The following is a 25912-nucleotide window of genomic DNA, read 5'->3' on the forward strand; positions in this document are numbered from 1 at the left end:
GAACTGGAAACAACCTAAATGCCCCTCGACCAAAGAATGGATAAGGAAAATGTGGTACATTTACATAATGGAGCACTACACAGCAGAAAAAAATAACAACAGCTTGAATTTTGCAGGCAAATGGATGGAGCTAGAAAACATTACTTTGAGTGAGGTAATCCAGACACAAAAAGACAATTATCACCTTTACTCACTCATAGGTGGTTTTTAAACATAAAGCAAAGAAACCCAGCCTACAAACCACAATCCCAGAGAATTTAGAAAACAATGCGGACACTAAGAGAGACTTACATAGATCTAATCTACATGGGAAGTATAAAGTAGAAAAAGATCTCCTGAGTATATTGGGAACATGGGGATCTAGGGGGAGGGCTAAAGGGGGGAGGGGAGAGGCAGGGAGGGGAGCAGAGAAAAATGTAGAGCTCAATAAAAAAAAAATCCTTGCTACACAAGTGTCAGGACTGAAGTCCAGATCTCTAATCCCAGTGCACAAGAGATAAGGATGGGATCCTCGGAGCACACTGGCTGGCCTGTCCAGCACAGCTGATGAGCTCTAGGTTCAAGTGAGAGGTCCTCTCTCCATAAATGAGGTGAAGAGCTTCTGGCCTCAGTACTTCTATGCGCATACATGCACACGCACCTTAACATATGTACTCCCATACACACAAACACATGCATTGACACACATCATATACACAGATACATGCAAATTAACTAATAACTAACTAACTAATTAAAGGTCAGCCAGGAAGCCATGTGGTGGTGACACACACCTTTAATCCCAGCACTCAAAAGGTGGGCAGGTCTCCATGAATTTGAGGCCAGTTTGAGTCTGGTCTATGGAGTTAGTTCCAAGATAGCCAAGGCTACAAAAAGAAATCCTGTCTTAAAAAATCAAAAACCAGAAGGAAGGAAGGAAGGAAGGAAGGAAGGAAGGAAGGAAGGAAGGAAGGAAGGAAGGAAGGAAGGAAGGGAAAGCAAGCAAGCTAAACAGTCAACAGCTAGGCAGGCAGTATAGGCAGGACTCTGGGAAGAAGGTGGAGTCGCCAGACAGATACAGAGGAAGCAGCATGGAGAGTACAGAAAGATGAGGTAACAAGCCACGTGACAGAATGTAGATTAAAATAAATGGGCTAATTTAATTTATAATTTAAATTATAAGAGCTAGTGAGACAAGCCTTAAGCTAAGGCCAAGCTTTCAAATTTAACAAGTCTCATGTGAGCTGGCAGCCCAAAGAAAAAAATCCGACTACAACTCCCTGAGACTGAACTAATCCCAGGTCACATTACCTTCAGGATTTGTTATTTAATTTACTTTTATATCTATGGGTGTTTTGCCTGCATATATGTCTGTAACACCCAAGGAGTCCCTGAGGGGTCTTTGGATACCCTGGGACTGGAATAACCAACAGTTCTGAGCTGCTATGTGGGCAATGGGAATTGAACTTGGGTCCTCAGCAAGAATTCTTAACCAGTGAGCCATCTCTCCAAACATCCCTCCCTAGCAATTTATTTTATGGGTATGGGTGTTTTGCCTGCATATATATATCTGCTCCACTTGCATGCCTCATTCACATAGAAACCAGTAAGGGGTTTCAGATCTCCTCAAACTGGAGTTGCCAACAGTTCTGAGCTGCTGTATGGGGAATAGAGTGAGTGCTCTTACCTTCTGAACCATCTCTCCTGCCCTTGGTTTTAGATTTAAAATCCTATATGGATGGTAATCCCTGGTGGTAGTATTTTCAACATATCTTTAGCTGGGTAGCACACCCCTTTAATCCCAGCACTTAGGAAGCAGATCTCTGAGTTTGAGACCAACCTAGTCTACACATGCACAGTAAGTCCCAGGACAGCCAAGGTTACACAGAGAAAACCTAGCTTAAAAAAAAATTTTTTTTTACTTATTACTGTGTATGTTATGTGTATGGAAGCACAGGCCATGGCATAAATGTGGAAGCCAGAGGAGCTCTGTGGAGTTGGTTGCTAGGGATTGAACTCAGGACATCAGATGTGCAGCAGCTCTTCATTTCTAAACCGTCTCTCCAGTCTCTAACACTTCTTTAGTAATAAACTTGTGGATCAGCTGGCCTGTCGTGCTCAGCGGTGAACAATGAGAGATTTTATCTCAAACAAGGTAAAAGTTGATGACTTGACACATATGGAGTTCTTCCTGCTTCCACAAGTGTGCCAGCACAAGCACACCTACATTCACATTCACTCACACACACGCACGCACACATAAACATTAAACAAATTAATCACAAATCTGGATTGCAGCAGACCTTCTTCCACTAAGAATACATTCTAAACTGTTCCTGAAATGGCTGAAGTGCCCCTTCCATGAGCTATGTTGCATGGCATGTAAAACTATGAGTGTTTATTTAGCTCAGAGCACACGCATAAAAAAAAAACTGTGTCAACAAAAAGATTTTTTTTTTTTTTTAAACAGACTTGTAGCCCAGGCTGACCTTGAATTTCTGGTCCTCCTGCCTCCACCTTCTGAGTGCTGGAACTGCAGACGGGGCTAGGACTTCAAGCATGTCAGACAAGTTTAAAGAATTGTTTTCAATTTTTTGGGACAATGTCCATGTGGTCCAGGTTCCCTTTCAGACTTGCAACATGAGGCTAATCTTGCACTCCTGATACTTCTGCCTTACTTCCTACGTATTAGGATCACAAAGAAGGGAAGGAGAGGGGAGGGGAGGAGAGGGGAAAGGAAGAGGCCTGAGGATGCTTGTGCAAGTGACAAGGCAGCAGGACTTCACATGGCAACAGCTCTATTAGAGGCACAGATAACCTCCTGGGGAGACAGTGAAGGGCTCTGGGAAACCAGCAGCCCTGTCCCTGTACCAGCCAACAAACTCACCTAGGCATTCCACTGACCAAGTCCTGCCACAGGACATTCACAGGCCTGGCCATTGCTTTCAAAACCATGGGGCCCCAGTTACGCTCACCTGTGTTTCCACAAGCCATCCTCAACAACCTTAGGTGTCTGCCAGTTGGTAGTGGTGCACACCTTTAATCCCAGCACTCAGGAGGCAGAGGCAGATGGATCTTTGTGAGTTTGAGGCCAGTCTGGTCTACAAAAGCTAGTTCCAGTATAGACTCCAAAGCTACAGAGAAACTATCTCAAAAAACAAAAACATACAAACAAACAAATCATGTCTAATGACAGGCCTGCTAAGAGTCCTCAAGAGCTTCTTTAATCAGAGTGAAGTCTCTGTCCACCTCTAGGCTACATCTCACCCCTCCCCTGGGGTTCTAGTCACAGCTGAGGCAACTGGCCTCAGGCCTAACCCAACTAGCTCTCTAAGAGGCTTAGGTATGGCAAGAGAGTCAGGATGGCCCTTTTGGAGTAAAGGACAAAGAATTGAGACCCAGAGAATCCACAGCAGACAGTGAGGTGCCAGGGCAGGGCACCTGTTTAACATCAAGAATACATTCTTACTGAGGACGTGTCTCTTCATTCAACTAGGTTTTTCCTCCCTCTTTTTTAGGAGCAAGGATCTTGGTATTCTGGCTTTTCAGGCTGGTTTCAAACTCTTGTGCTCAAGTGATTCTCATGTTCTAGCCTTCTGGGAAGCTGAGACAATGAACTAGGCTACGACGGTAACTTATACTCATGTCTTTAAACAGAGATCCTTTATTATGCCTCGGCCTCCCCAGCAGCTGGGACTACAAGTGCTATAAAAACATTCAGCATATCCAAATGCACAGGATGTGGATGTGTGGTGGTGGTGCCTGTGCATGTGGAGGCAAGTGGTCAGCTTTGGGTGTCATTCCTAAGAATTGTCCACCTTGGGCTTTTTTTTCCCCCCAAGACAGGGTTTCTCTGTAGCTTTGGAGCCTGTCCTGAAACTAGCTTGGTAGAGCAGGCAGGCTTCGAACTCACAGAGATCCGCTTGCTTCTGTCTCCCAAGTGCTGGGATTAAAGGCGTGTGTCACCACCATCTGGCATTTCCACCTTTTTTAAGGCAGTCTCTCTATCCTGGAGCTCTGATGAAGCAAGGCTGGGCAGCCAGTATGAGCTGTAGAGATATGCCTGTCTCTATCTCTTCATCTCTTGCAATCTCAGATTACAAGCTCATACTACCAAGCCTAACTTTTCATGTGGAGCTAAGGACTGAGCTCAGATCATCATGCTTGTGTGGCAAATGCTATTAACTGATCACCTCTCCATCTCCCAGGCTCCAGAATAGAGCCAAACACATACCATGGGGTGTGGCGAACTGGATGAGGACGCTGTTGCAGCCCAGTGTGATGATGAAGGACTGCCTGCCCACACGGCTGCATTCTGTCTCTCGGGACACTGAGCACTTGAACACACACACATCTTCATCTGCAAGAGAGAGGGGGACACTGGCATGAGCAACAGTGGCCTAGTGATTGCCTTGCTTTAATGTGTCCCTGATCCCCAATTCTTTTAGGGTGCTTTGTAAATACTTTGAAGTGCTGTGGTGTGCTTTGCCTGCCCATGTCTCAGTGAAGAAGAGGTAAGTAATGACTATACTGCAGGGACACTGCCAGGGTCCTCAGGAGCTCAGTGTCTCATGGGTGAAGACAAGCATGTTCTCAGGTGAAGGCCTGGGCCCCCAGAGAACTCCTGTCCCCATATAAACCAACAGGTGGGGAGAGCATAGGCAGAGTCATCCTTAAGGAGGGGTAGAGACATCCTTAGGAAAACACAGACAACTAAAGGCTAATGAAGGAGTTGGGGCTTTGGAATCTTGATCCTGCCAAAGGGACATTTGTTCGGGTCCTTCTGAGTTACAAAAGGTCACTGGACTTTATAGCTGTCAAATGGAAATAACCAAGAACCCTTCGTTCTGAGGGACAGTGACTGTGTCCTTAGTCATGGGAGCCATGCAACCTAGACTTCTGTGCCCCCTACAGCTCCTCAGTAGAATACAGCAAGCCATGGTGTTTCTTATGTTTCATATGGGGCTGGTTGTGGGGCAGAGATCCAGGGAGCTATTGTGTATGCTCACTTACATGGCCAAGCAGCCAGGAAGCACTACATGCCCATCACAACCATGTTTTCTAGTTATTTATTCAACAAGAGCCCAGTACACTGAAGGATGAAGCCAGTGGACAGACTGATTCAGCACTGTTGTTATCCCACGGCACCTGTGTAGTACTACTCCTGTTTTAAGCTTTTTAAATTTTATTATTGATATGTATTGTATACATATGTGTTTGTGTACATACATCTGTGCATGATGGTAAGCATGAAGTCAGAAGTTGGTTCTTCCACCATAGATCCTGGGACTCAAACTCAGTTGTTAGGCTTGTGCAATAGCATCTTCCTCCACTGAGCCATCTCCAGGGCCCCCATGAAGCACTTTTAACCTTAACTCATAAGGAGACAGCAGACACCAGAAGATACAGAAAATGGACCACTCTGTCTCCTCAAATGGGCAACACCAGGTGAGAAAAACCACTGAGAACTATTTTAGAGTGAAGGAGATACAAGAGAGACAGCCAGTAAGTACCCAGTAGACCCAGGCCTGGATCCATTACACCAGATGAATAGTGTGAAATGAGACACTGGCTCTATGGGCTTCCAAGAAGCGCCCCCCCCAATAGGGTCTCAAGTAGCCCAGGCTAACCTGAAACTCTATGCAGTTTGAACTCCCACTTTCACTGTACCAAGAGCTGGGGGGTTACAGGTGTGCACAGTGTGCCTGGTTTATGGGGTGCTGGAGTAGAACCAGGGCTCTGTGTGTGAGTGGTCTACCAACCGAGCTAAAGCCACAGCCCCAGACACCCTTGTTCCTAGAACACAAATGCAGCAGTGAGTGAGCTCACTGGACCAATGCTCTCATGTGGCTTGCCAACTAAGTAGCAAAACAAAAAACACACTGGTGGAAATGCAGCTGAAGACATGTTTCCAAGCACCATGTAGCCAAAATCAGGTAAAAAGAACAATTAAGTAGACAGAGTCTCCAATTCAAGAGTCACACAAAGCTTCAGTAATCAAAATATAGTCTTCAAAAAGTACAAGATAGCAGAACAGAAACATATCACAGAAACAAATCCTGCCATTAATGGTCAAGTGACTTCCCACAAGGGTGCCAATGGAGAAATAAGCATCTCTAATAAAGGAACACTAGAACATCTGGACATTCACTTGGAAATCCATGCAACTAGATCCTGACCTCACACTACAACAAGAGCTAACTCAAATGAATCTGGTCTACACAAGAGTTCAAACTAGAAGACTCCTGGGTTAGTGAGAGTCTTGTGACTCAGTGGGTAATGACACTTGCTTCCAAAAATTTTTCTCTGATAATCACATGTGTGCACACACACAAATGTAATTTAAAAACCTACAGGATGGGGCTGGAGAGATGGCTTAGTGGTTAAGAGCACTGGGGGCTCTTCCAGAGGTCCTAAGTTCAATTCTCAAGTCACATGGTGGTTCATAATCATCTAAAGTGGGGTATAATGCCAACAGAGCACTCACACCTAAAAAACAAAAAGTAAAAACCTATAGGGCTCTTAGAAGGAAACACAGGGATAAATCTGTGACTATGATTTGGCAACAGATTCCTAGCTATGAAACTAAGTATGAGAACTATAAATTGTAATTTGTATTTTATTTTATGTGCACTGGTGTTTTTTCATGGATGTCAGGTCCCCAGGAACTGGATTGCAGACACTTGTTAGCTACCATGTGGGTGCTGGGAATTGAACTCAGGCACTGTGGAAGAGCAGTCAGCTGAACCATCTCTCCAGTCATAAATTTTAATTAAAAAAAATTAATTCCAGGCCACCCTGAGCTACACATTGAAATCCTGATCTTAAGAAAAAAGAAGAAGGGGGGGGGCAGACAGGGCCTTGTACTTTCAAGGTAAGTGCTCTATCGCAGCAATAAATATAATACAACAAAACAAAAATGAAAATAAACAACTCCAGCAACTGTCTATGAGAGGTCACTTCTTATAGTGTCTACAAAACATCTACAATTTAAACAATGAAGCAAGTAAATGGAGAGATGTGGAAGAGCAAACATCTCAAGTGGTGATGTAGCCAGGTGAGTACACTGACCACCTGACACAGCAACTCTGTTCCCAGCTATAGCAGGCAGGGCTTCAAACAAATGCTTGTTTGCAAATAGTCAGGTATGGGGGCTACAACAGTTGTAGTCAGTCAGGAGGCCAAGGCCAAGATGCTTGCTGAATCTTAGCCCAGGAGTTCAAGGGCCAACCTTGATAGCAGAGCAAGATATCAAAGAAAGTAAAGAACATGCTGGGGCCGGAGCTTAGTTGTCCGAATGCTTGTCTGGAATGAAGGAAGCCCTAGACTCCATCCCTAGCACAGCATAAACTATATAAAGCAGTAAGAGTGCTGCAGAGCAGTTAAAAAAGCTTTCAGGAGGTGGAGGCAGGAAGATCAGAAGTTAGAAGAAAGAGGAAGACAAACAGAAACAGAAGACTGTTTATTTCCAATAGTCAAAACTAGACACAATTCAAATTCCATCAGATGATCAATGGATAAACAGAATCAGATAATGGTGTTATTTAAGTATAGAGAGAAACAACATCAAGAACAGCTACAGCCTGGAACGCTACCAGAAATGCTGTCAGAAGAAAGGGGCAGCCACAAATGCTGTGCAATAAATACTGTATTCGATGGAACTGCAGAAAGGGTAAACTGAGGTGGCTGGGACAGACTCAGATGCCAGGGGTTCCAAGAAGGCAGAGGAAGAGCAAGAGCTTCCTGGTGTAGGTTTCCTTTGAGGTGATGATAGGGTTTTGGAAATAGCTAAAGGTCACAGTTATATAACACCAAATAAACTCAATGCCACTGAGCTGTTCTTTAAAATGGTTCGTGTTAGTTTACAAGACTGTCATTTCAATAGAGAAAGAAAATTGATCCCTACCTTGACAGCAGTGTGCAAGGGGGGGACTACAGTGCTCACAGGACCCTGGCTCTTCTGTTGCTCTGTTTAGCCCAGAGCAGGGCCTCACTTAGGGCAAGTGTGTTGGTTATCCACCGCCCCAGAAATAGGGACCCAAGGCTAAGTGCTTCTAGTTCCAGCTCCAAGAGGGCTCCAGGAAGACTCTGGCTTGGTGCCTGGGACTACACTCCTCCTGGGTCAGAAGATAAAGGTGATCTTTGGGCTGGGTCTGTATGATGATAAGACCCCAGAGTGCTTGTTTACCCGGTTGCCCTAGGTGCTCCTCTAGAACCTGGCACCAAGCAGGTCACCAAAACACCTGTGGTGGGTGACAACAAGGACAGGGCTAGGGCCAGGACTACCAGGGCTGAAGAATCTGATAGCACAGATGAAGGAGTCAGTATTCTCTGAGTATCACAACCAGCCCCTCTGGCCTATTCTCTGAACACAGGAGACACAGGAACCTTTCTGATATACCCATGCAAACTAACAAACCAGCTGCACCATAGTCCCCCTTTTTAGGAGGCCTGGAATACAAGCTTGGCTCTAAAGAATTTGCATGACACATGCAAAATTCTAGGTTCTATCTCTACAAAAATAAACCAAAAGCAAACCTCTCCTTTGGCAGAGGTCACATTCATGCCTAGAACCCCAGCTGGCCAAGTTCATCAGTATCAAGGGAAAACATAGAATGACAAAGCATGACACTCAATGTCCTCCTCTGACCTCCATGCAAGTATGTGTGTATGTATGCACAGTAAAAGTAACATGTGCACATACAACACACACATGCACACATATTCATATACACACAGGGAGGGTTAAGCTAGATATGTTAGTTCACATCGGTCAAGCGCAGGCCACTGTTATGATTTCTTTCTCCAGAGTCCCTAAGAGATAACCAGAATGGTAGGTTAACTGGTAAGAACAGTACCTGTCTGGGTGTATTCTCAAATGAGTCTCAAATAGAGCACAAAGAATAGGCCCTAAACTGAGGGGTTTGAACAGTGTTGAGGACCCTAGTCCTGGCCATCAGAGTCTGATCATTTCAAGTTCTGTGGCCAAGGAGGGTGACAGGAGACAGCTGCACAGGGCAAGTGGGACACAGATTCCCTCCGTGATAGGAAGACCTTCAAGACAGCCCATGTTGCTCCCTACAAAAAAATAAAAAAAAAAAAAAGGCTCTCATCTATCCACATCATAAACCCCTAATTTCTGCCACGAGATAGTCACCTAACACACTTTACAAATGCCCCTCGTTTCCTCAAAACATCACCAACTTGCTCAGAGGGTAAGGATCTTATTTATTTAAGGTCACACAGTCAGATGGATTCTGGTGACTGTCTTCAGAGTTACTGCTCCTGACCAAGGTTGCAAGGACTTGACAGCATCCTGAAGTGGCCACATTTCTCTAAAAAAGAGCCATCATCTATTACAACTCCGACATCTATTGTAGGAGTGTAACTCAGTGGTAAAACTCTTGCTGAGCATTTGTTCAGCCCTGGGCCTCATCCCCAGCACTGCTATTAAAGAAAGAAAGAAATTTTTCTGTAAGGACAATCTGTGTCACAATGACTCAATTCTGCCTGCAGCAGACTTCAACAAGTAAACAAATAACTACAGCTGTGTCAATACAACTTTATTGACAAAACCAGGCAGAGGGCCAGGTTTACTTCACTGGAGTATTATGTCTAGAATTAAGGGTAGTGTTAAGAACTCTTTCTACTCACTTCCTCATTTGCTTACCAGACACAGATAATGAGGACATCCACTTCCCATTAGAGACTTGAGGGATCTCTGGCACTCAGCTATGCAAGCCCGGAGATGCACCAAAGCCAATATGGCTGGGAGACTAGGAAAAACCTCTCAGTGAGTGCAGGGAACCTGTAGAGCAGTGGTTCTCAACCTTCCTAATGATTCGACCCCATACAGTTCTTCATGTTGTGGTGACCCCAACCATAGAATTATTCCATTGCTACTTAAATGCACTTTGCTACTGTTATGAATCATAATATAAAAATTTTTGGAGGCAAAAGTTTGCCAAAAGGAATTTCAAGCCACTGGTTGAGAACTACTGCTGTAGAAGAAGGAGGGCTACCAAGTTGAGGGGCAGCATGAGGCCTAGGCAGACATACAGCTCCCAGAACCTAGAGGTTTCCACAGCCATGGGCAGCACCAGGAAGATTTTTAAGCTAGGAGACATGAAAGGGAACTGAGTCAAGGTGGAAGGGCTGGGGATGCAAGCTACCCTGTTCCCCACCTGTCAGAGAACTCCTCTAACACCTGCCCTAGACCTGCTATCTCCCCGGGACAGAAGAATCTTCCTGAGGCTCAGGAGCCCCTGACCAGTTTCAGGGAATACACAAAGCCTCTGTAACTTTCTGATCTACTCTATCAGTCATCTACCTCTAATTGAGTCCAACTGCTAGGCTCTCCTCTGCACACACTCAGGAGGCAGAGGTCACTTGAGCTCATGAGTTCAAAACCAACCTAGGTAGCATAATGAGACCCTTCTCAAAACAAACATGCCGGGTGTAGGGGCTCATACCTAGTCTCTAGCATTTGGGAAATTAAAGCTAAAGGATCACCTTGAGTCTGAGGTCAACATGGATATACAATGAGTTCCAGGTCAGCCTGGACTATAGAAGGAAATCCTGTATCCAAAACACAAAGTAGGCTGGGGAGCCTACACAAGCAGTAGCTACACAAGCTCGCAGGCCTGAGTTCCATCCCTAGAACTTCTCATGTGGATGAAAAGTTGAATAGATAGCCAGCATCTGTAGTCCCAGCACTTCTGCAAGGAGACAGAAGGCAGAAATAGAAGCTCACAAGTCAGCTGACCTAGAGAAGTACAGTATTGGCAGAAAGAATGATACTTTGCTTTAACAAGGAATAAGGTCAGAAATAACTCTCAAACATTAGCCTCTGACCTCTACACAACGTGCCAGTATATGTACATATGTACACCAATGCATATATACAAAGTAACAACAAAAACCTCACTGAACTCCAACAAGTAAATAGAAAAATAATACTCATGGCTTCCTGGTTTCTCAGAGTCTTCAGTAAGAGGTCCTAAGTTCACATGGGACTCAGAGGCCCTCTATAGCATCATCTGTTTCACTGAACCCTATCTGGTCTAGCTAACCCCATTCTCACATCCCTTGAGCATGGGCAGAAGTTCTCTCTAGGTTCTGTGGTTCTTGGACAGGAACACCCTTGCTCTTCCCCTGTGTACTTTTCATTTCTTCTCAGAGGTCTTTCTAGACAAGTTTCCACAGCATAGTGGAAGTTGTTACACTCATGTAACATCTGCCTATGCTTTTCTGGCCCAGTGTCAGGCATATGGGGCTGTTCCACTTAAAGGAAGGGTACTGGTCTTAATGGTGTGTCCTCCAACCACTGACTCCCCCATCCCCAGCAGGAGCTCAGTGTGTGGAAGCACAAAGACTCAGGTCCAAATGCTAAGCCTACCCTGTCTATATCTAAGTGTAGCCAGAGATCTTCCCATTGCTTGAAGGTCGCTGTTCCCTATCCCTTGTCTAGAAAGCAAAGGGACAAGCAGGAGTCCCTTGATACCTTAAACTGTAGGCTAGAGAGACCAGCAAGTGTGTGTGCAAGACCTGAAGGGAAGCTCTTCTCCAGTGGAACCATCTATCTGCATAAGGAGAGGGAGGAGGGGCAACAAAGTGACACTAAAAAGTAGCTACTTCTCAAGGTGAGACAAAGGGTCAACAGCACCCCACACCCTCACATTCCCAGCAGGAGGCTATTTTACTGCTACCCATAGAGGAGCTACTAAAACTGCCCATCTCAGGCACTTGTTGGGAAGCACACACATGTGCCAAGTATGAAGTCTTTCGTTAAAGCAACTAACACCTACAACAAGGCTCTTCTCTTCACCTTCCATAAGAGCCATTCCACAGTGAGAGGAGGGTTGGAAAGGAAAAAAATCCCCTCCTACGGCTGCAGGTTCCACACCGCCCCCCCAAACTCTCCCCAAGACCAAGATAAAACCCTGAGCCCACCCAGCCTTAGCCAGTGCACCAAACACAAGGACAGGGTCCAGCTGTGAACACAAGAACTGAGTCTTGTTTCACATGCTGAGAGCTGTGTGGGTGAGAGGCAGACAGTGAGAAGACAAGAACACAGAAATGGTGAGCGCTGGGAGGAAGGAGACAGGCTGATGCACAAGGATGGGGTGTAAACTGTCTTACAAACACCTCTGTTGCTGAGCGGTGGTGGCTCACACCTTTAATCCCAGTACTTGAGAGGCAGAAGCAGGCGAATCTTTGTGAGTTTGAGGCCAGCCTGGTCTACAAGAGCTAGTTCCAGGACAGGCTCCAAAAGCTATAGAGAAACCCTGTCTCGAAAAAAAAATAAAAAAAATAAAAAAAAATACACAAAACAAACTAACACCGCTGTCCCACAGCCTCCCAGCTCCAACCCCTGTAGTAACTTTGCCTCCAAACCACTGGCCATCAAAGGTTTCTCCTCTATCTTATGTGGCTAGATCACTGTGAACCAGCCTCCCAGCTGAGAAAGGGCTAAAGTGAATTGTGATCTAGAAGGGCTACTGTTCAGCTGCAACCCTGGGTCTTGGTTCCCTCATTTGTCTAAGAGAGTGTCTAACATTCCCAGGGTAGGAAGATTGATAGAACTCCCAGAAGAGGTTAGGCAGCCCATGGAGGGGTGGTATTGAAAGCAAGGTGTTCATAGTACATCTGTGAAGCAGATATAAAGAGGTGAAAAAGCCCTTCTCTGCTATGTGATGGAGGTGGAAGTGCTTAATAGTCATGGTGGCTGTTACCAGTGCAGATCACCCACTGTTATGGAGAGAGCTGGCCCATGAGCTCAGTCAGATCTTTCTCTTGTTATAACCTAAGGCAAGATGACCTGCTGGCCTCAGAAAAACTGGGAAGTGGCTGCAGCCAGCCTGCCTGCCCTGGGCCATCTGAGGACTATGAGGTCACCCTGGGCTCTTCTGCCCTGGCCAGGTAAAGCACTGGCTCTCTTCTCAGGTCCCCAAACCAAGGGAACTTCTTTTGCCTTCTTTATCCTACACAGCTCTACTTGCAAACAAGCACAAAGCCATCCTCAGATACAGTATAAGAAAGTTCTATACAATACAAACCTACTACTTAAATGAACAAATGAATGGCCAGTTAAAAGTAGGTTTTTGTTTGTTTTTCAAGACAGGATTTTTCTGTATTGCCCTGTCTGTCCTGGAACTCGCTCTTGTAGACCAGGTTAGCCTCAAACTCACAGAAGTCAGAGCCTTGAATTAAAGATGTGTAGTGCACTAACATGTCCAACTAAGAAGTAGATTTTGACCTGTGGTAGTGCATGCCTTTACTCCCAGTACTCCAAATAAAGGTAGATCTGAGTTTGAGCAGTGTCTGTCGTGAAAGCACAAAGACCTGAGTTCAAAACCAGAATCCATATTAAAGCACAATTGTGGGCTAGAACAGATCATCCCTTTCCAGTTTGGAGGCCTACAAGTCTCCCAAGGAAACAGAATGCACAAACCCACACTAAACACGATTTTGTACAATGACAAGAAACAAACAGACAAACAAACCAATTGTGGGCTAAAGAGATAACTCAGCAGTTAAGAGCACTGGCTGTTCTTTCTGAAGACTGGGTTTTTAATTCCTAGCACCTAATACATAACTGACTGTAACTCCAGTTCCCAGGTATTCACTTCATGGGCACTGCACACATGTGGTACACAAACATGCAGGAAAATCACTCATATACATAAAAATCTTTTTTTGGAAAACAAAAAACACGGGGCTGAAGAGATAGCTCAGTTGTTCTTCCAGAGAACCCTGGTTCAATTTCTAGCACTCACATGGCAGCTCACAACTGTCTGTAACTCTAGTTCTGGGGGTCCAACACCCTTAAACATGCATACAGGCATGTAAAATAAAGTTTTTTTAAAGATTTATTTATTGTGTATACAGTATTCTGCCTGCAAGCATGCCTTCAAGACAGAAGAGGGCACCAGATCTCATTACAGATCGTTGTGAGCCACCATGTGGTTGCTGGGAATTGAACTCAGGACCTTTAGAAGAGCAGGCAGTGCTCTTAACCACTGAGCCATCTCTCCAGCCCTAAAATAAAAATAAATAAATAAACAGGTATGGTAGTACACATTTGCAATTCCACTGCTAGGGAGGCAGACACACATTCAGTAAATGAAAAGATTTTAGTAGAGAAATGAAATCACAAAGCTGTCCTCTGACCTCCACATGCACACCACAGCATAGATTAACTACAACATGGGTATGTAAACACAATGATTATTAATAATTTTTAACAAACAAAAGTGGATGGCACCTGAGGAAGAACATCACTAGAGGTCATACTCTGGCCTTTGCACACACAGGGTAACACACAAACCAAGCCACAAGCAAAATAGGGTATAAAAAAAAGAAGGGGCAGAGATGAAGGGAGTAGGAGGGGCTAGTGTGGAAACATAATTCCAACACGCACGCTGGCTGCCCCAGGTAAGGGAATACCTTTCAGGCCAACCTTCCACCCAGCTCTATGTACAAAGGACAGTGAATGCTTCTCCAGCTTGATCAGGGCCAGAGCTTCAGAGGCGTGTGCCTAGAGGAGCGTACATTACAGAAGAGCAGACAAATGGGACATAAGTTTGTCTGTGTTCCTGGGTGACTGACCCAAGCAAGGGCACAGTGCACAGGAAAGATTGGTCTGGCTTTTCATGACACACCCTCCTGAGTTGATAGAACTTCTATCCTGTACACAGAAGATAACCAGACATACAGTGCTGGCTGCTGTGAGGCCTGACTCTGGATCCTGATGTATTAGGGAGGTCAGGGGCACAAGCCAGTTTTATCCCTCTATGCATAGTTCTCCCAGAGCCAACAGCACTCACTCCTCTTCACCAGAGTGATAGAGGTGGGGCAGGCTGAGCTGCACCAGGTCAAGTTGCCCCAGGAAGCCCAGCTTTAGGCTGCATTACAAGCAGCTGTAACCTGGGAAAGCTTCCCTCTGCCCCTGGTCAGGACGGCCAAAGGCCAGACTAGATCTGGAGTCAGTCAGAGTAAACTTAAACTTCAATTGTCTAGAAAAATCAAACTAGTCATAGCCCAGAGTGTTGTCACGAGGATGAACACACCCTGTGCCTGTGGGAACACTGAAGGGTGGGGTTAACACAAAGCACCCATCTCAGCACAGAGGGCAGAGACAATCAGTGGAGAAGAGGGCCCTCAGAGAAAATCCTGAGGGCACAGCAATAGTAAACATAGCATAGGTGTGTCTCCACCCACTCAAAATAGTTTCCAATTTATCGACCAAATGGTGACTCCTAGACCTAGTTTACCTGGAAGTCTCTTATAGTCAAAGGGCTGACACAGGAACCAGTTTCACATACTACTTGTAATCTCTTGGGAGGGAATGTGTAGATGGTGCATAAGTTTCTGTGCATGCTGGCTAGGCCAAGCTGCTCTACTGACAAGCCATGCCTAGTTCCTCACTGGGGGGGGGGGGGGGGTGTTAAAGGCAGCAGCTCTACAGGTTGAGCCATGGCCAAGCCTCTGGAAGAAGTTAGGTGGGGCTCTACTGCTGTGTTTTCAGCCATTTCAATAAAGCCCCCAGGACTGACTCCCTTCATTAGCATAAAGTGGCCCCGGTGGCAGCTGCAAAACTTGGCAGATATTATATTACAGAACCCCATGAGGTCTTTAGTGGACAGGATATTTTAAGAGGCCTGGAAGCTGGGGTAGGATGAAGCATGTGGAGGAGCAACTGGAGGGACCTCAACATGCAGGGGTGGTGGCTGAGACATTAAACTGCCAGAGGCAGGAAGCTCCACAATTCATCTCACAAAGGTGTGAGTCAAGTGGGAAAGAGCAGTTCCCATCAACTGCAGGCCAGAGCCTTTTCTGAGAGAAATAGGATGTCCTGGGCAGGGCAGCGAGAAAGGCCTCCATTGGGCCCTTGAGGACTCCAGGAGCACAGGATGCTTGAGCTAGAAGTTATACATCCCATTCAGGCTCAAGGGCTGCCTCTCCAGATATGGCTCCAAAGGTTGTTCAGGCTAGAGGTAGGCCACTGTTGCTTGTAGTGACAGTGGACCACAGCAGTACAGCCAAGGGAGGTGCCTCGCTTGAGAAACTCTGGAACATTCTGCCTTGGCCAGTCAGTGATGCAGAACTAGGATGGAGATCTCAGGGGTGAACTTCTCCAAGTCAGAGACATAAGTGACTTGTGTCACCAGAACTTGAGGAATGAAAGGAAGTGGGGAGGTGAGCAGCATGAGAGCTGTAGGCCTGTGACTAAATGCAGGCTGTGGGACCAAAGCAATTGTCATTCACCTTGTGCATTTTTAAAAAACAAGGAGAGGAGAGCTGTATCTACTGGGAGAACATGCCATCCTTCCAGGATGTTCAGACAATGAGAGGCAATCAATAGGGACTGAGAAAATGGCTCAGAGGGTAAGAGTCTTTGCTGATAAAGCAAGACCACCTGAATTCAAATCTCTAATGCCTCTAGCTCTCTAATAAGAGCTAAGTATGGCCATGAATACCTGTAACCCCACACTGGCAAGCAGAGATAAGTGAATTCCAGACACTCACTGACTAGCCGTGTGACAGAATCCATAAGCTTCAAGTTAAGTGACAGACCCTGTCTCAAAAATAAAAATGTGGACAGCAATACAGGAACATCTCTTAATGTTCTTTCTCTTCTGTATATGTGCTTACAGGTACATACACTTGAACACACACACACACACACACACACACACACACACACACACACACCAGTCAGTGAGGATGGGGAGTTGATTGAGTAAAGCGTTAGCTGTACAAGTATGAGGACCTGAGTTTGAATCTCCAGAATTCATATAAGGCTGGACACAAGTGTACCCAGCTGTAAAACTGTAATCCGAGTGTTCCCAACAGAAATGGGAGAATCCCCAGAAGCTCACAAGCCAGCCAGTCTTGGGTGGCTGCAAATAAGAGACCCTGCTTCAAAATAGGTGGATGGTGGGGGCCAACAGCTGAGGTAGTTCTCTGACGTACCTTCATACACCACTACCACCAAATGTACACAATTTTAAACAACAACAAAATTGATGAATTTCAGTGAAGCACATGACCAGTCAGGCACGATGGCTACACTTAACATTAGTTAGGGCCTGGATGTATGGATGCATCAATAAGGAGGGGCACAAGCATGTATATACTGCCAACCCACCCAGACTGAGGAGTGGGGAAGTGTCCCTCAAGGGCACATGACAAGTCCAGAAGGACCCTTCATCTCCCTTTCCAGCTCCTCCTGGGTCTGTAAGGCACCTCCCCACCCCCCAAATCTGTCTTTTGTTTGGGGCGGAAGTTCAAGACAGAGTTTCTTCTGTATAACAGCCCTGGCTGTCCTGGAACTTGCTTTGTAGACCAGGCTGGCTTCGAACTCACAGGGATCCACCTGCCTCTGCCTTCTAAGTGCCAGGAATAAAGGAGTGCAAGAGCGACACCAAACTCAGCCTCCAGCATCTGTCTTTATGTATCTCCATAAAAAGAGCATGCTTTTTTGTTAGCACTAATTCACTAGGGGTATTCGGCAGCATCCTCAGTCTCATCCCATCTGTGCTGATGGGTAGATTTCTAAAACCCAAACCATTCTGCACTGCCACGTGTATCTATACAACAGAAATGAGTCCCACCTTGGGGAATTTAATTAACTGAAGCAACAGCCAACAGCACTGAAAGTAAACAGTTTTGATATATCTTGCCAAAATATGGATAATGAATGGCTTTAAGGAGATAGACAAAAACATGGGTGCAGGGGAGGAGGCTCCATACAATTTGAGCTTATTTCCAAGAATGGGTATCCTTGAAGCAGAGGACAAGCAGAAGGTGGCTGAAAAGGAGGGGCTGCTTGTACCAACAAAAACTTCCAAAGCAGAGAGACAAGCTTGCTGTAGGGTCAGGCTCACTGGCTCATCTTGGGCAGCAAGTTACACAGGTACTGAATACCCACAACTATCAAATGCACCAAATGCAACCTTATGGTGTTGATTCAACAGCCATGAAATAAAAGAACAAACCAATGAACATGTAGAAGACATGAAAGGTCTTTTAGAACCTCCAGGCTCTGCCTCTTCCGGCTACTGTGAAGTTTGGTCTCATTTTCCTTCATAAAACTACTCATGGGGGAAGGTTTGGCAGCACACACTTGTGATCCTAACAAGAAGCTGAGCAGGACTGCTACAAGTTCAAGGTCAGTATGGGCTACAAAATGAGAATCTGCCTGAAAAAAATTCTAGAGGTGGTGGTTGCAGACTCTTTTTAATCCCAGCACTCATGAGGCAGAAGAAGAAGCATTTCTTGAGTTCAAGGCCAGCTGGTCTATAAAGTGAGTTCCAAGACAGACAAGGCTGTTACACCAAGAAACCCTGTCCCAGGGGGGAAAAAAAATTCAAGAGGATAGGGGGCTCTGAGGAGACCGTTCAGTGAGTAAAGCATTTGTCATGGAGGAACTAAGGATCCCAAAGCCCCAAGTAAATGCTGAATAGGCAAAACAGCCCATCTGTAATCCCAGTTCTGGGAGGCGGAGATGGGATCCCTGGGGTGAGCTGGCTAGCTAGACTAGAGAAATCAGTGAACTTTAGTACAATGAAGAGACCAGTCTCAGTAACTAAAGTGGAAAGTAATGACACCCAGAGTCAACCTCTGGATTCCACACACATACAGGAGTCAGAGATATAGCTCAGTTGGCACAGTGCTTCCTAGCATACATGATGCTCTGGGTTCAATCTCCAGCACCCAAAGAACTGTCATGGTGGCTCATGCCTATCATTCTAGTACTCAAGACTTAAAGTGGGAGAATCGGCAATTCAAGGTCATCCTTAGTTACACAGTTTGGGGACAACCTAAGGTGAATGAGACCCTATCTCAAAAGCAAAATTTCAGGTGTGGTAGTGCACACCTTTAATCCCAACCCTTGGGGAGGCAGAGGTGTGCAGATCGAGTTCAAGGACAGCAGAATCACACACAGAGAACCCCGTCTCAAAACAAACAAACAAAACAAAACAACAAGAACAAAAAACAAAACCAAGTAAAAAGCTCTCTTGACTTCTAAGCTCAGGACAGGTACCAGTGTTAAGTAGGCAAGCCTGGAAATATCCTGAGAGACCCCGGAACTTGGATCTTGAAGCTATTCAAGCAGGTTTTTTTTTTTTTTAAAGACTTATTTATTTATTTTGTTTACAGTGTTCTGTCTGCATGTGTGCCTGCAGGCCAGAAGAGGGCACCAGATCTCATTACAGATGGCTGTGAGCCACCATGTGGTTGCTGCGAATTGAACTCAGGACCTCTGGAAGAACAATCAGTGCTCTTAACCTCTGAGCCATCTTTCTAGCTCCTATTCAAGCAGTTCTTAAAAAGGGGCAGGTCTTAGGGCAAACACCATGGGAACATATGGTGGGCTTATGATCATTATTCACTGGCTGGACTAGCAAGGCTCTCAAAAGTCCTTCATATTACTGGAGGATTTAAGAACTCATTCACTTAGCCAAGGTCACAAGGTCATGACTGCCACTCAAGTTCTCAGCAGCTTCTGGCTCCAAGTCAGGCCAGAGGGGTAACTTCCCAGCCAGGACTGCCTAACCTGCTGTGACAGGAACCCCAGCATGCTAGACAATTGAGGCAATGCTGCCCACTCCAGACCGCCTTGCTGACCTCCCAGCTCTACAGCTAGGCTAGGCTTTCCCTCTTAGCTGTCATCCTCCTAGGTGCCTCTTGGGCCCTATTCCTGTCAAGGACAGAAGGGATAGGTTGTTGTCCACATCCTCTCTGTTTCTAAAGACAGGAGTCTACTAGATGGGGGCTGCATGTGACGTTACAGGGCTGTGAGTCTGAAAACAATGTCTTCCCTGGCCAAAGCCACCTTCAGTCAGCTGGCCCTCCCCACCAACAAGACGCTGAGATCCAAGGAGTCCGAGGCCTAGTGCAGCCCTTCATCCTGAGAGAGGACAAAGGGGCAGTAATCTGAGCCTTCCCTGACACCATTTCTTCATGCAGGTCATTCTTACAATAAAAGCTTCTGCCCTCCCTGCTGCCCTTGACTAGGCCCAACCCAGAACCTCGCTTCCAAGGCAGGTCAGTGGAGTCACCTGGGTCAAACTCTACCCTAATACTTGACTCTTGTCAGTTTGCCCTCTAAAGAAAATGTACAAATTCCATTTTGTAGCAGAAAAAAAAACCTGAGGCACAGTCAAAGAAATAGAGAAAATATCGTGACCAGGAAAGACCTGACAGAGAGCCCAGAGTTCCACTGTGCCATGGGCTAACTCCAGGCTTCCGTAAAGCTTCTCTAGCAGAGGCCCAGTGACCGGCCTCCCTCCAATTTTAGAAAGGGACTCGTGAGCGATCTCCAATCTCTGAACAAGCAAGATTGAATTTACTTGTTTGTTGCAGTGTTGGGAACAGGAGCCAGGACCTTGAGTAGGCCAGGTAGAAACCCTACTGCTCAGCTCTAGTCCCAGGCTGGGAGAAGCAGGCTTAAGTGACTATTGATTTATTAAGTATGGGACCTCGGATATCTTAAAATCCCCAAGATACCCAGAGCAGTGATTTTCTGCTAGTGGAAAGTAAGTGCTAGGAATACCATTATCCTGCCCTCTAGAAGCCTAAGACTCTGTGGTTGCCTCTGGGGCTGGTGGCCTCTGTTGCCTTTCAAAGTCTCTCCCTTTCCCCATACCTGAGCCCTAACTCAAGCCTGGTCAGCCCTTTCTCTCAAAGCCTGCTGGAGGGTCTGTCCAGGAGCTCACAGGAACAGCAAGACCAGCTACAGAGATGTGGATGTGAGGCTCTTAGGCCAAATTCTTAAATGAATTCCTGTCTCCACACCAGCCCCGAGAGGTGCAGGTGTCACCCATCTCTCCAAGTGCGAGGGTAAGTGAAGCTCACAGAATGGCCCGCGGTCACAGCCACTGACTTCTGACGTCATACCTCAGCATACTTCAATCTTGGAGCCCAGCAACATGGGCTGGGGGTGCAGCTCACTGTATAATACTTGGCTACACCTGTGTGTACAAGATCTTGCGTTCCACCCTAGCACTGCAATAAATACAAACAAAATCTTGAGAGGCTCTGCACAGGCCAAGGTCAGAGTCCTAGGCTGTCTGAAGTTCTTCCCAACCTCAACCCATGTCCTTCCGCTCACCCCATTTCCTAAGAATCTTGTTTCCTGGGTTCTCCAGCAGACCCCAGGTACAGAGTGGATGCCCTGGACAGGAACTGCATCTACCACAGTGTCTCCTGAGCAATCCATCCCCCGTTGCTAAACCAAGCTGATCCCTAGCTTGGTTTCATATCCTGGGAAAACACTCTGCCTGTTCCCCTGGTCTAGGTACCCATGTGGAAGCCCAAGGCTCAGTACTTGCCATTCACAATCTCATCAGAATCTGAGACCATAAGTGAATCTGAGGCACAGGATACAGAGGACATGTCTGCATGACATACTCAGGCAAGCTCAAGTGCACCCATTCGGAAAAATATGTGACCGAGTGAGTTGGATATGTAGAGATTATAAAGAGGCCCACATGGCAGCTCATGGAAAATTCTGCAAACATACAAGTTAGGTTACAGTACACAGTCCAATAGGAGGAAAACCAAATTACACCTTCCATGTATAAATCACAACCGAGGGGACTGGTTCTCAACCTCTGGGTCAAGACCATTTGGGGGTCACATATTAAATATTTACATTATGATTCATAAGAGTAACAAAATTACAGTTATGAAGTAGCAACAAAATAACTTTATGGTTGGGGGTCACCACAACATGAGGAATTGTTTTAAAGGGTCTCAGCATTAGGAAGGCTGTGAACCACTGGCTAAGGGGCTTTGGGTGTAGATATGGCCCAGGTGGGGGGGATGCAGGCAGGAACCTGGGAACCATCGCCATTGTCAGGGAGCTCAAACTCAGCTGGTTGCCTAAAAGGGCTGGGCCTAAAGAGGAAATATTACCCACACATAAGAAAGGACACCTGAGTTTAAAGAGCTGCTCTATGGGAAATACCAAATCAGAGCAACCTGGAGAGGTTAAGGGGCTGTTGAAGAGAAGGAAGGCATCACACCTCAGTGGACTCAAGGTCTATATGTAGACTAGGAACAGCTGTTCAGAAGCACAAAGTTAGAGTTTGATTTGAAATTTTCTCAGTAATATATAAGTAAATATCTCTTATAATTATAGTTCCAGGGGATCTGACACCCTCTCCTGACCTCTACCAGTACGAGGCACGGATGGGAAGCATATACATATATGTGCAGACAAAACATTCATAAAAAATAAATTTAAAAATTTTCACATTTACTCACGGGGGGAGCATACCACCATATGCCAAGGCTCATGTGTGGAGGTCAGAAGACAACTTGCAGGGGTCAGTTCTCTCCTTCCAATATCTGAGTCTCAGGGACTTAACTCAGGTCATTAAGCTTGGAAGCAAGCACCTTACCACAAACTACCTCCCCAGCCTTGGTTTGCTATTTATCTGAACTACATGAGACCATTTGCTGGTTCAATAATAAATTTATAAAGTCTTTACTAAATAATTCTTTTTACATTTATTTATGAGTAGGCATGTTTTGCCAGTGTGTATATATGAGTATTATGTATGTAAATGTATGTAGGTGCACTTTGCCTGTGGAAATAAGTTTTAGACACCCTGAAACTGGAGTTATGGACATTTCTGAGCTGGGAATCGAAACTAGGTCTTCTACAAGATCAACAAGTGCTCTTTTGTTGTTGTTTTGTTTTTCAAGGCAGGGTTTCTCTGTGTAACGGTCCTAGCTGTCCTGGAACTCACCTTGAAGACCAGGCTGGCTTCGAACTCAGAGAGCCGTCTGCCTCATTCTCCTGAGTGCTGGGATTGAAGGTGTACTCCACCACTTCCGGCTTGCAACAAGTGCTTTTTTTTTTTTTTTTTTTTTTGGCTTTTCGAGACAGGGTTTCTCTGTAGTTTTTGGGCCTGTCCTGAAACTAGCTCTTGTAGACCAGGCTGGCCTTGAACTCACAGCAATCCTATAGTCTCTGCCTCCCAAGGGATAGGATTGAAGGCGTGCACCACCACCACCACCACCACCACCCAGCTGCAACAAGTGCTCTTAACAGCTAAGCCAACTCTCTAGCCCTATAAAACATTTGGTGGGTCCCAGTAATCCCAATGCTAGGGAATCCCAGACAGGAGTATTCCTGCTCCAGCACTCAGTGTACTCAACAAGTTCCAGGCCAATGAAAAATGCTGCTTCAAAAAAACTACAAGCTAGGAATATGCCTTAGTTGATAAAAAGCTTGCCATGTAAATCTAAGATCCTGAATTTGGTCCATAGAAACCAGGCAGAAAAACAGTGTGGTGGTTCATTTAAGCCCCAGGCCAGTGAGCAACCTTGTCTTCAAAGGAAGCTAGCACCTGAAGAATGATACCAAAGGTCCCCTCTACACACATACACAAGGAATGGCCTTACATGCACACAATCTTTTTTGTTTGTTTTTAGACAGGGTTTCTCTGTGTAGCTTTAGAGCCTGTCCTGGAACTCACTCTGTAGACCAGACTGGCTTTGAACTCAGAGATCTGTCTTCCTCTTTCTCCTAAGTACTAGGATTAAAGGTGTGCGCCACCACCGCTTGGCATAAGCACACATTCTCATGCACCTGAACACAACACGCATGCCCACACACACACACACACACACACACACACACACACACACACGAAATGAAAAAGGGAAGCATAACAAGTGTGGCAGTACATAGCTGTAACCAGCTATAAAGGAGGCAGAGGCAGGAAGCTTGAGTTCAAGCCCAGCTTGGGCTACATAGTGAAGAGTGCTGAAATGTATCTCAGTGGTAGAGCACCAGCATAGTGTGCAGGTGTGCAGATGGCTCCATCCCCAGTACCACAGGCACTTTTCACTATGGGAACAGGAAAAAGAAAATTGGAGTCTGCCTGGACTTGAGTTTTGAAAGACCCTGAGGGCAAGTTACTAAGAACCCTCCTCCAGGAGGTCTAGGGTCTGACCTTCTGTCACTTCTTCCTACCGCCCAGTGTGGAATTCATTTATTCTGGAACACAAGTTCTGAGCTTAAAAAACAACTTTGCAGAGTTGGTGCTCTCCTTCCATCTTTACATGGGTTCCAGGTTGTCAGGCTTGCATGGTAAGAACTTTACCTGCAGAACCATCTTGATGGCCCTCAGGGCCTTCTGCCCCAGAACCCCCATAAACCCTTGACCAACTTACATACAAGAGCATGAAAAATAAGATGCCACCTTGTTTAAGGTTGCTTTGAGTCTAACATACACTACACTGTTTCTACCTTCCATCTGTTGATCTGCAGCAGCACAGTAAGATAAGGTTGGGCAGCGCTGACCTGCACAGCACAGGCCATCTTAGCAGATCAACAAGTGCTTTACCTGTTTGGCCAGCATCAAAATAGGACCACAATTCCCAACTTCACAGGGCTTTACTTTTTTTTTTTTAGATTTACTTATTTATGTGTATGAGTGTTTTGTATACATGTATATATGTACCATGTGTGCCCACAAGTCAGAAGAGGGTGTTGGCGCCTCTGAAACTGAAATTACAAATGGTTATGGAGGTGCTGGGAATCAAACCTGGTTCCTCTGGAAGAGCAACAAGTGTTCTTAACCACTGAGCCATTTCGCCAGAACCACCACCACCTACCACCAAAAAAAATTTTTCTCAATATTTATTTATTTATTTATTATGTATACAATATTCTTTCTGTGTGTATGCCCGCAGGCCAGAAGAGGGCACCAGATCCCCTTACAGATGGTTGTGAGCCACCATGTGGTTGCTGGGAATTGAACTCAGGACCTTTGGAAGAGCAGGCAATGCTCTTAACCTCTGAGCCATCTCTCCAGCCCCATCTCTCAAAATTTTTAAAGACAGTTTCTCACTGTAGTCCACACTAGCCTAGAACTTACAATGTACCCCAGGCTGGCTTCCAATTTTCAAGCAATCTTCCTGTCTCAGTACTAGGATTATAGAGGTGAGTCATCACACCCAGCCTCACCAGGCTTTTTAAAGATCGGTAGTGACACACACAAAAGGGCATAATCTATAGGCCAACTGGACCATGACACCCAGAATAGTGCACCCTTATTTAAGGCCTGACCTATGGGAACACTTCAAATCTAAAAGGATGTCTGGGTTGTCCCAAGTCTTGTCTGGCTGAGACCACATTTTCCGCTGGTGATTCATTTCTCTTTTACTTTTTTGAAACAGGGTCTCAGGTAGCATAGGCTGGCCTCAAATTCAACACGTAACTGGGGCTGACTTTGAACTTCTGGTCCATTTACTAGGCTTGCACACACATGTTTATGTGGTTCTAGGGAAGGAACCCAGGGGCTTTGTGCATCCTAGGCAAGTGTTCTATCTATAGAGCCTCACTATTTCTCTCTCCCTCTCCCTCTCCCTCTCCCTCTCCCTCTCTCTCTCTCTCTCTCTCTCTCTCTCTCATTCATTCCCTTCTCCCTTTCTTCCCTCCTCCTTCTCTGTCTCCTCCTCCTCGTCCCCAGAAAGGGTTTCTCTGTGTAGCCCTGGCTGTCTTGGAACTCATTCAGTAGACCACGCTGACCTTGAATTTAGAGATCACCCGCCACTGCTCCAGAGTGCTGGGATTAAAGGTGTGTACCACTAGTGCCCAGTTTGCCTCTTCTTTCATCCCAAGCTCTTGCTAAGAACCCACAAGGAAATACTACAGGTTTTATAGGACAAGATGGTCCTGGCTGAGTATTCTTTGTGAACTGGTGATTACTTTTGCCAACCCCTATAAACTGTAATTTTGTTTCTAGCTCTGACAGTATAAAAATGGGCCATAGGCTCCATTTTACCAACAGGCACCAGTTTATGCTGTTCTTTCTTGACTGATCCCAAGGTCAAGCACTTGAGTTGGGCAAAAGGAGTACAAAACAAATGGCAACAAGCATAAGCAACATGCAGGTGACAGAAG

The 25912-nt window shown here is 45.8% G+C and overlaps 1 protein-coding gene across 3 annotated transcripts in view; it reads right to left on the bottom strand.

Moving 5' to 3' along the window:
• Carm1 (coactivator associated arginine methyltransferase 1) overlaps nt 1-25912 on the bottom strand; it is a 46690-nt gene that overhangs the window by 14943 nt on the left and 5835 nt on the right. For all 3 annotated transcript variants that reach the window (XM_085689840.2, XM_085689842.2, XM_085689841.2), the window contains exon 2: nt 4214-4339. In XM_085689840.2, coding sequence (XP_085545966.1) covers nt 4214-4339 — 126 coding nt within the window. The remainder of the gene's footprint in view (nt 1-4213; nt 4340-25912) is intronic.

Source organism: Myodes glareolus, chromosome 4 (assembly GCF_982192425.1).
Source record: "Myodes glareolus chromosome 4, mMyoGla1.1, whole genome shotgun sequence".
In the NCBI taxonomy this organism is placed as follows: Eukaryota; Metazoa; Chordata; class Mammalia; order Rodentia; family Cricetidae; genus Myodes; species Myodes glareolus.